The sequence below is a fragment of the Neoarius graeffei genome, chromosome 23, assembly GCF_027579695.1.
Source record: "Neoarius graeffei isolate fNeoGra1 chromosome 23, fNeoGra1.pri, whole genome shotgun sequence".
Lineage (NCBI taxonomy): Eukaryota > Metazoa > Chordata > Actinopteri > Siluriformes > Ariidae > Neoarius > Neoarius graeffei.
In genome coordinates, this window is record NC_083591.1 from 1086140 (window position 1) to 1098191 (window position 12052).

General features: G+C 43.5%; 2 protein-coding genes across 2 annotated transcripts in view; both read left to right on the plus strand.

The window, feature by feature from the left end:
• Positions 1 to 11733, plus strand: part of LOC132871418 (secretory phospholipase A2 receptor-like) — a 51710-nt gene extending 39977 nt beyond the window's left edge. The window contains exons 3-5 of the mRNA XM_060905568.1: positions 9834 to 10190; positions 10476 to 10841; positions 10977 to 11733. Coding sequence (XP_060761551.1) covers positions 9834 to 10190; positions 10476 to 10841; positions 10977 to 11326 — 1073 coding nt within the window. The 3' untranslated portion in view covers positions 11327 to 11733. The remainder of the gene's footprint in view (positions 1 to 9833; positions 10191 to 10475; positions 10842 to 10976) is intronic.
• LOC132871416 (putative C-type lectin domain family 20 member A) overlaps positions 1 to 12052 on the plus strand; it is a 91838-nt gene that overhangs the window by 33876 nt on the left and 45910 nt on the right. The gene's annotated exons all lie outside the window — the stretch shown is intronic.

Below are 12052 nucleotides of genomic sequence, written 5' to 3' on the forward strand. Positions count from 1 at the left end.
CACACACACACTCATACATGCATGCACACACACACTCATACATGTAGCACACACACACACTCATACATGCATGCACACACACACACTCATACATGTAGCACACACACACACACACACACACACACTCATACATGCATGCACACACACACTCATACATGTAGCACACACACTCATACATGCATGCACACACACACTCATACATGCATGCACACACACACTCATACATGCATGCACACACACACACATACATGCATGCACACACACACTCATACATGCATGCACACACACACTCGTACATGCATGCACACACACTCGTACATGCATGCACACACACATGCACACACTCATACACATACATAGTTGCAATCATATAGACACACATGAATACTCAGACGAGAATGGGTGTGTATATGTAATACAATTATGTGCACACACACACACACACACACACACACACACACACACACACACTCACTCACAGTCATATGCATATTTATGCATACACACAAACACTCTCAGAAGTATACACTCACAACATGCACACGCAACATCCAGGGCCAGATTAACATGGCCAAGGGCCCCTAGGCTACAAGTTGCTGTAGGCCCCCCCCCCCGGCCACCACCATCTTATCCCATCTACCTGTAAAGAACCGTCTATTTTCTACATTTTAAAGTTTTTTTTTTTTGTATTTTGTTTTTTTTTCTTGCGGTCCCAGAAACAGAGGGGGGATCTAGATGTGAAATGTTTGATGTTGATGCTTGAAGGAAACTATCATGCATGTCAATGTCATCGGAGTGAGTGTGTGTGTGCGTTTGTGAAACTAGTGGCAGTGGCACATTCATCCACAAATGGGACGGGGTCTGAAAGGGATGGTCCTTCACCCTCACCAGAGCTAGTAGTACTACTGGCTGCAGCTGCAGCTAACATAACGTTTGCTACGCTAGTGTCATGATGACTTGCACTTGCCAGTTGGGTTTCATTAAGTTTAAAAAGCCCTGTTAGTTTTGGTATATTGCTCAATAGAGCTTTGTCACGTTGGGCTTTTTGCCGTTGCGCCTTGAGCTTTTGAGCACCGCTCTCATATTTTCTGTCACACATGTTCACTGTTCAACTGTGGAGTGACGTCGTGCGTGACGTCTAACGTTTATATATGGAAGGCGGATTTGCCTCACCCAATCAGCGTCCGTTTATTTAAATATTCATTTTGAGCCAATGAATATGAAGGGGTTTTTATTTCTTTTGACCAATTGGGGGCCCCCCTGCGAGGCGGGGGGCGTGGGGGCCCCTAGGCTGAAGCCATATGAAGCCTGTGCGGTGATCCAGGCGTGGCAACATCTATAAACACTCTCTCTTTCGCACACACACTAACTCTCTCTCTCTCTGTCTCTCTCTCCCTCTGACAGACACACACACAATATTGGTGACCTCCCATCATTGTGCATTTTGTTGCAGACATATGAAAACTGCATGTACACACACACACACACACACACACACACACACACACACACACACACACAGGAAAGCTAAGATGACTTAAGATTACAGCGTGAGATAGAGATAAGGAGGAGACACATGTATAGTTTTGTACATATATAAATGTACATTTTCACACCACAGAAACACACACACACACACACACACACACACACACACACACACAGTCTTTGTCTATCTCTCATCCGTCAAGCAGTCACAGCATTTGCAAGATGCACATCACCTTTGAACATTTGATGAATATATGACATGTGACTGTTTTGTTGGGTGGCGGAATGTCCTGGGTTGCGGAACCACACGTGCGAGGGCCCGTCAAGGCCGCTAGCGGCTTTAATTATGGTTTCTTTTTTCATCTTTAAAGTGCTCTCTGATGGAATATGCTGCTCAGATACAAACTTTTTTTTCCTGTAACATTTAATTTTGTGCTGGAAAACAAACATTTGGACTCTAAAATGTTTTTGTACTGACTCGATAATGTAGAAATCATAAAATAGAAATCTATAACAAAGTTCGTGTGGAAACAAAATAAGGGGGCTAAGACTTTTGCACAGTGCTGTATATCAGGAAGAACATTGCCAGTGTGGCCTGACCCGGGCTCCCCAGTCTGCAGGCAGTCAGAGGAGCCCGGGTCAGGAGGCACTGCGGTCTGGGGAGGCGATGGGAGAGATACTGTACCTCCTTCAGACGCCAAATCCCACTCAGCTGCACGCCGATTTATTAGGGACATTAAGCTCGTGATTGGGTCACAGTGAAATGATCAGGCACAGGGAAAACATTTTACTGAATTACTGAGCTCATTATTCGCTCATTCTTTCATATGAAGGTTTGTTCATTTCATTAAAAAATACACTTGCAATAAAAATGTTATCGTCCAAAATGTAAATTAGTTTCAATTATTAATTCCCATAATATACATGTAATGATTAATGATGATACAATAAATTAACATTGTAACAATTTATATTTCATAGATTTTTGGTTAAAAACAAACACCATGTGACTTCATCAACTGAATTTAACAACTACTGTAGGTATCATGCCGCCATCTTGTGTCAGAACTACAATTCCCAGTCCACTTCCGTGTGACCTACGTCACGCGTGGGCGGGATCATCTACGTCATCATACAAGGAAACATAAAACAATGGGACAACGCTTCCATCTTTCTCTCTCACGTCTGGCTTCCGATGGATCTGGATGTATAAAGAGGCGCGCTCTCCACCCCAAAAAGACGTCTTCTTTCTTGCAAGATCCATCACTCAGCGCGATTTTCCTTCTTACCCTTGGCAAAGGTAAACTCTAGAGTCGCGCGATCTTTAAACTCAACCTGAGTTACAACCGGTTTACTTGCATTAGAAGTGACGTCACGACTGCAGCCCAGGCAGTTAAAAGTTAAGAAGCGATTGAATCCTTTTTAACTCAAAGCGCTGTGCATCTTATTCTGATCAGAGACTTTTCCTCACGATCGCTGAGATTCGGACCAAGAACCCTCTGTTTTCCACGGGAACCACCCAAGTGCTCCGCTGGACCCGAAAGTTTTCTGCGCCTTCATCACGAGCAGCTCACGTGCTCCCACGGCGAGGCCTGAAGCTACACCGGCGAATAGTTCTTCATATCTTGCTAAAGGCAGGATTAAGTAAGATTTTGGCATTTGGGCATAATTAGGATAGTCTTAGGAATTTGCTTTTATTTGAAATAGTGTGAATTTAAACCCAGGTTTATTGTTACACTGTTGAACACGCAGCGTGTTGATTTATTTTGGTTCTATGTTCTCTCAATTGTTTAATAGATAGGCTGCGCATGCTTCTCTCTTTTATTCTTTACCACTAACATATATAGTTCTCATTATTATACATCTTGGTCATTAAGATTTCAGTGGATTCAGTATGGTTATGAGCTAGTGGGTTAGCTACAGCTTCGCTTTTGTCTGCTTAGCAACACAAAGCTAATCAAGGCCTACCATGTGCTCAGCAAGCCATCAGGCCTAACAAACACACTTTAGCTAGGCTATAGGGCCTTTCACAAACACATACTAGCAACACAAGGCTAATCTAGGCCTCCACCACGTGTAGTTAGCTACACGAGGCTAAACACAGAGCTAATCCTTTGTTCTGTTTAGATAACATTCTTTTGTTTAGCTACCAACAAGCTAGGCCTCCACCACGTGTAGTTAGCTACACGAGGCTAAACACATGGTCAAGTCCTTCACACTCCCTCTCTCTCTCTCTCTCTCTCTCTCTCTCTCACACACACACACACACACACACACACACCTCACTGCTTGTATATATTGATTTATCTTTTTATCTTTGTATAATAAATTCATTTATTAAACAAACTGTGTTTATTTGTGTGAACAACATCTGAAGTCCCCAATTTTCTCAAAGAATTCAAAAAGGGTGCAAATGTTATATAATATGGTAAGTGATCTTAATAATTTGGAAATGTACCATAATTTAGCTGTTTGGTAATTTATTATTAAGCACCAGGATTAATGGTATGATTCACTAAATGATTCCCTAAATGATTCATTGAACGATTCCCTAAATGATTCATTGAACGATTCACTGAACGATTCACTTCAAATGAGAGTGATTCTATGGTATGATTCAATTCAAACGAGTCAAATTAAATGATTCAATGGGATTGATTCATTTTAATTATTGACCTTCAAAATTTAATGAGACTGATTTAACGAGATTGATCACTTAATATCAATAATTAACTGATTGCACCCACACTACTAATACCTTTCAAGCAGGGGTTCTCAACCTTTCCTACTTTAAACCCACCTATTCATACTGGTAACGAGTCGAGGCCCATTAAAAAAGATCCCCAGTTGTTTTGCCTCATCTATTCTATTAGAATCTAATAATCTACTGTAAAGTGTATTAATGGGATGTGACATCACTCCCTGTTACAGATGGGAGCCCAGGAATTAAATAAATCCAATAAAAACCATCTGTGTGTAATTGTAGGTGATGTATTTAAAACTGTATGAATGTGCCAGAAGCCGAACCCATGCATGCAGGTCATTCTCCGCCAAAAGGGATTAATGATCCCAAAGTGGAGTCTGGTCCATTAACACAAGAACTTACTGCCATGTTTGTGTTCAGCAGACAAGCAAGTTATTAAAACCCAGAAGTGGATACAGAACCCACTCAATGGGATTCGATCCTTACACGCTAACAAAGAATGATTTTTTTCCTATTAAATAAAACTGTACTCGCTAAATTTGACTGTAGTAAGCCCTGATGTGGGTGGAGTACTGAAGCACGGCAGGCAGGAGATGGTGTTCACACTCTTTATTTTTATGACTGTAGCTTTTCAGCTTCATACGTTCACTCACTCAATCCTTATACACACACACACACACACACACAACGTTAATTGACAACAGGTGCATTGACTGCCATTAACCTTCCCTAACCCCGCCCTCCATTCACAAACTGATGCTTGGCCACACCCCCACTGCCAACTCAGGCCAGGGAGCCGTCCAGCCTGTAGTGGACCCCCACCCCCCCGACAGGACAGGAAGTCCGCCACCACCATCTGCACCTCCAGCCTGTGGACCACCTCAAATTTAAACGCCTGGAGGGCGAGATACCAATGGGTGATAATTGTGAACATCCCCGTGCACACACACAACCTTCACCGCTTGTGCTCTGCTCAATGCTTCACCTTGCACCAGGCTTTGGTGGATTGAGGTCTGATTACAGCTGGAATCCACCAACACATGATGCGTTACCCATTGGACATTTACTGGTATATGATATGCTCCAGCCTGATTGGGAGCGGTCTCTGGAACATTGGGGATCCGGACCACATCTCCCACCTCCATCACAGAGCACTGACCCTGGAGATGCCCCAGCTCCCTGCAGTGCCAGATTACCGGCCCAGGCTTTCCCTCTGCACTGGTGTTATGGGCGTCGCTCACCTGGGGGGGAGAAGACACAGACACAGAAGGGGAAGACAGGAGGACACCGCGGGTGTGGCAGGCCGGCTGGAGGGGAGCTGGCTCCCATCTCCATGGGAAAAGGGGGGGAAGAGAAGGAGGGAGAAAAGATAACAGGTGACACATCTGCCTGCTGCTGGAACCACCGCCAGATGATCCTCCACCAACTCAGTGGCTTGACCCAACGATGCTGGGTGATGACACTAGACCCACTCCGCCATTCCTTCCGGAAGACGCGTGATGAACTGCTCCAATGTCACCAGATTGATGATTCCCTCAGCGTCGCAGTCGTCTGCTCTCAGCCACCGCTGGTAGGCGTCCCAGAGCTGTTGGCCGAATGCAAACGGCTGGCCGACCTCCTCCAATGTCAATGTCTGGAAGTGCTGCTGATGTTGTTCCTGGGAGACGCCAGCACACTGCAGGATGGTTCGCTTCAGGTCCACGTATACGAGCCGGCTGTCGGTAGGGAGGGTCTGCTGTGGTGGTGGTTGAGGCCTCTGCCAACGCGAGCAGATGCTGGAACGCCTGGTGATCTTCCTGCTGGGCCAGCACCAAGGCTTCAAAACGTTGTTCTTTCTCCTTCCAGAGGGTGGTCAGCGCTTGATGCTGGTTCTGCTGGATGGTAGTGACGGCATGGATGAGATCCTTAAATGGAGGGGACTCCAGGTGGTGGTTCCCTTCCGTATTCCCAGCTTTCGGCTCCACTGTAATACCTCCCTGATATGGGTGGAGTACAGAAGCACGGCAGGCGGAAGCTGATATTCACACATTTTATTTTTACGACTTTCATTGCTTTTCAGCTTCATTCACTCACTCACTGCTCTCACACACACACACACTCACACACACACACACACACACACACACACACACGTTCTGGTCGGGAGAGCTCTCTTCTCTTCGCTCTCTCTCTTTTTCTATCTTCCACTATCATGGCTCCCCAGCCTGAGTCAGGCGGTGGGGGTATATGGCAGTGGGGGCGTGGCCTTGCATCAGTTTGTGAATGGGGGGGAGGAGAGTGGCAAAGTCTTCTCACACCTGTTGTCAGTTAATGTGTGTGTGTGTGTGTGTGTGAGCAGTGAGTGAGTGAATGAAGCTGGAAAGCAATGAAAGTAGTAAAAATAAAGCGTGTGTGAACATCAGCTCCCACCTGCCGTGCTTCTGTACTCCACCCACATCAGGAACTTTTTACAACGCCAAACCAGCTACCGGATTTGGGACACTGCGACATCCTGAACTATTTAGTATTTGACTTCAAACCTGAAAAAATGTTTAGGCTCACTCGATGGCACTTCGCAGCCCACTAATGGGTCACGGCCCAATGGGTCAGAAACACTGTTCTATCACACAGAGCGTGCACACACAGGGGGCTGAATAAATAAATCCATTTGTGGGTAAATTCTATGGATCTGTGATGCCTGCTGGAAGAGAAGAGCAGGAGGATTGAGAATCGAGCAGCTGTGGTTTGTTTACACCCGATACTAAAACTTGTAGCATCCGAGCAACCCTTGCAAAGCCGCGTACAAAAAGCCCAGAAACTCCTCCTTACCCGGCAAAAACAATACAGGATTTATCTTGCAGTGTCCTGATCCCCAGATCTTTAACCCAGACACATATAAAAAGTTGTTCTCCTCCAGGCTCTTCCAGGTTTTAATCTGTGTCCATGTAGAACGATGTCTGCAGCACCAGGGAGTCGGAGATGTCGGGGAACTCAATGGATGGATAATTTTCCAAATCATAATGAATGAATGAATGAATAACTTTATTTAAAGATGATAAGTTGATCAGCAGAGCTGGTGGGTCGTGTACAGATACAAATAATTACAAATATAAAAGAATAAAAATATATGCAATCTTTAAAAAAAACCTTAAAATATGTTGATTATCTGTTAATTATCTTAATTAATAGTATGCATAACTATTGTTTTTGTATTTAGTTCCAGCTACAATAGGATCAAAATTTATTCTACTAATGTCAAATTTAGTGAGTAAATTTTTCCTTCATAGGAAAAATCCACTCTGTTAGCGTGTAAGGATCGAATCCCATTGAGTGGGTTCTGTATCCACTTCTGGGTTTTAATAACTTGCTTGTCTGCTGAACACAAACATGGCAGTAAGTTCTTGTGTTAATGGACCAGACTCCACTTTTGGATCATTAATCCCTTTTGGCGGAGAATGACCTGCATGCATGGGTTCGGCTTCTGGCACATTCATACAGTTTTAAATACATCACCTACAATTACACACAGATGGTTTTTATTGGATTTATTTAATTCCTGGGCTCCCATCTGTAACAGGGAGTGATGTCACATCCCATTAATACACTTTACAGTAGATTATTAGATTCTAATAGAATAGATGAGGCAAAACAACTGGGGATCTTTTTTAATGGGCCCCGACTTGTTACCAGTATGAATAGGTGGGTTTAAAGTAGGAAAGGTTGAGAACCCCTGCTTTAGCGGATTTTCTCTGACATCACAGATTTTTGTTTATCAGGCAGCGTCCATCATATTGCCGGGCAAACAAAGAAGAATGGTCACGACAGGTAATGAAGAAAACCCAGACAACTGTAGTCAGTACAATCTCTCTGACATGATTAAAATTTTAGATTATAGCAGCAGATCACATTACGTCCAAAGAAAAATAAAGGCAGCTTCTTCTTCTTAATTTACCCACAAATGTCTTTATTCCACTTTAAAATTGTTCAGCAAACCAGCTACTGGATTTGGGACACTACGACACCCTGAACTATTGAGTGTTTGGATTTCTAAATACACCGGAGATGCTAAAGGCAGAGAGAAGTACAGATGCCTACCGATATTCCGAGGAAGGTTTCGTGTCAGAATGTTATGGGAAATTCCCAATAAAAATAAATACCTTATTATGATAAAGGGAAGCTCAAATGTGGACTTCTCACAGTAATAAACAAACCAGGGACTGGATCTAACATATTTTATGGTGTTTAGCCGAGTCTACATTATCAGTACAGAGCAAACATGCTGCTAATCTCACCAAGCATTGGGTCTAATAAAATATATCACGTCCAAAGCCCACATCCAGGTCTACAGTTTAACGCTGCACAGAACTTTCACACTAACCTGATATTAAATGTTCTCCACACACACAGGGGAATGTTTTCATCATCCAGTCTTCCTGTTTAACTGCAGCTCACCATTTTTCTCGTCTTTCTGGGTTCACAGGGAAGCAGTGAAAAGTTAAACCAGGTTTATCTCCACGTCTGTTATTCCATCCAAAAGCACTACAGGTCTCTGGCATTGTTCTTTTAGATGGAACGTCTACAAGTTTATCTGTAGATGTACTGAATTGGGCTTACAATCACTCATGCACACTCGTGCCAGTTGCTGTCAAACACAAAGCTCGCCAGGCAACATGGCCACGTAAACAAACCCACAGTTACGATGACGTCATGTGAAAGTCGTCTATATTGGTGATGCATGCTGCAAAGTTGCTCTTAAGCTTCTTTCTTCCAAGTGAATTTGGGAAAACCACATACAGAGACAACGTTTGTTGCTTAACAGCGTCTTTAAACTTGCTCTTTAACCCTAAAGTGCAACGTTGTCAGGAAACCCCGCCCCGAGCTGTATTTCACTTGCTGAAAATAAAACTGAAGGCAAAACGCACCAAGAACAAACAGGAAGTGAAGACGGCTGCAGTAAAGACCTGCAGAGCTTCACCAGGGAAGAAACCCAGAGTCTGGTGATGTCTAAAGGCTCGAGACTTCAGGCAGTCATCACCTGCAATGGATTTGCAAACATCTATTAAAATCACAATTTAATTTATGATTGTTAGTTTGTTTAATTAATTTTGTTCCCTTAAAAGGAGACGGACACAGATAAGATGTGGTGTAATTCCTCCACTGTTCACCTGATCTGGATTAAATTCCTTTAAATGAAAGCTTGGAGTTCTGATCCATTAGTTCATTTTAACTCCACTGTATTGTGGTAGACAGTGAAATTAACAATAACTTTGTAAACATCCAAATATTTATGGCCCTGCCTGTGTAGATGGTGAATATGCAAATCATTCAGGGTTGAGTTTCCTTTAACTGTTTATCATCCACATGCAGTGAGCTACTCCAGGTTCAGGACAGATTACACTCATCAATTTCAACAAACCGATCATCGTCAATTTAACTAAAACCACACGATCACGTACAAAATCCAGTCTTTACTTCATCCTGACATTCAGCGTTTCACATCTGTATGAAGCTCCAGCTGTTCACTTCACAGTGTTTTGACTTTTCTGAGTCACTTCAAGCTGTTCTGGAGCTGCAATCCGTCTCTCAGTCTGAATGGAAAACATCACATTTCCCTCCTTTCCTCTCTGTCCTGCTCCATTAACGGGAGAAATTTCTTCCACAGCCTTTTCTCCTCCAGTCCACAGCCGCCTCGCTACCTTCCATTTAATTCCGGGTTATATGAATTGGGCTGAGGCTCAGGCAGCTTGCAGAGAGAATTACACCGACCTCGTCACTGTGGACTCTGATGAAGACCACACTGAACTGGGAAATATATTGAATAAGTCTGGTATCGGTTATGGATGGATCGGTCTCCGTCGTGGTGAGTTCAGTGAGAAATGGTCGAATGGTGATCCTGTAACATTCAGAAACGTGACAGGGGCCTGTTGGCCACTGACCTGCTGTGCTGCTATGAAAGCTGATGGTCCCTGGGAAAGTCTTCAGTGCACAGATACAAAACCTTTCATGTGCTATAAACAAGGTAATTTCTGATTTTATATGCATATTTTAATGTATATTTTTATTGATTATTGTAATTTTTAAAATATTATGTTTAAGACCCTGTGATGACCTGGCGACTTGTCCAGGGTGAACCCCGCCTTTCACCCGTAGTCAGCTGGGATAGGCTCCAGCTCACCTGCGACCCTGTAGAACAGGATAAAGCGGCTACAGATAATGAGATGAGATTATGTTTAAGATCATGTGTTATTATTGTAAATATACAAATAATAAGCCAGATCTTACAGGGGTTTTTTAACCTCCACAGACGCTTCTTCACAGACTCCTGATTATCATCTAATCCTTGAGAGTAAGACGTGGTATGAAGCTCAGCGTTACTGCAGGAGGAACTACACTGACCTGGTCAGCATCAGAGACGAGCAGCAAAATGAAGAGGTGAAGACTGAAGGGTTAAACAGCACCACGACCTTCTGGATCGGTCTGCTGCGGGATGACTGGCAGTGGAGTGATGGAGGAAACTCTGCTTACAGAAACTGGAGCACGGGTTACCCTTGGGCATCATATTACTATGGAGAAAAGACTAAACGTCGGCCATCAGACTGTGCAAGAATGTATGAATGGGGCTGGTATTCAAGGCCATGTTCTTATACATACCCTGCTCTGTGCTACAGCAGTAAGTGATGATTTTCCAGGCAGTAAAACTAAAACTGTCTCAGCAATCTTCTGTATGACGACTAGAGCACAGCTGGTGTGAGTCTCTGTCTCTGATCTCACTCTCCTCCTCCTTTTGGGTTTTTCTGTCTCTCAGGTAATATCCATGTGAGTGATGTGGCTCTGAGCTGGAGGGCAGCGCTGGATTACTGCCATCAGGAGAACAGGGCTGGAATTCTGAACATCGATTCTGACGCTGATCAGAAAGAGGTGGAGTCTGAGCTCAGGAGGAGGGGCATTCCCCCAGGCTCCAATATATGGGTGGGGCTCGGACCGAAGCATCTCTCTGAGAGGAAGGTGTCGTCCCGTCCGCTGACCTGCGAGGACGTAGCGAGACAGACACGCCCTCCTCTGTCTCACTGCCCTGCGGACACACACACTGCAGGCGCAGCTCCTGATTACGTGCTGGACTCTGATCGACTTCGAGTCGTGTGTAAATTGAAATAAAGTTTTCTTGATGCTGGAGGAACAGAACACTGACTCCGGCACTAACTGCCCCGAACCCTTCACTGTGCACTTGTTCTCAGGGTGATGAGTTCAGTCAGGTGTCACAGAGCAGGAAAAGTGTGCAGGAACAGTTCACACACTCGAGCTTTACACATCAATTCATGTTCACAATAATATTTAGAAGATGTTCTTAAGGCTTTCAGATGAATTCATACAAATGCACACTGTTTTCAGATGTTAATCCTTTTCTCCAGATTCATGTTCATTCATGTTGTTTCTTTTCTTTTATCCTACCAACATATTATAAGAAAATCTCATTTTTATTAGCTTCTGCTGTCGTGTCTTTTGTGTTGTTTCTCTTCATTTGCAGCCGGTGAAGGTTTTTACGTTTAATGATCTGATTCTACTAAAGTAAAGTTTTTTTGGCTTTGTGATTTTTATAAACACCAATGTTGAGTTTTTGACGATTGATGATATTAATAAAATGTAATCTGATCTTTTTACAGTAATAAAGTTTTCATCTGATTCTAAACACAGCTGTGGGTTTGTTTATTAATGAATGAATGAACGAAAAGTCATTCATTTAGTTTTATTATCAAAAAGTGTCTCAAAGGTCCTTACATTCATTATTATTTTAGTGAAAACGCTGTGGATCCTTTATGGAGCAGAATGAGTTTATAAGTGGATATGAACCCATAACCGCAGTGTGTTAATGAACTCTGATGG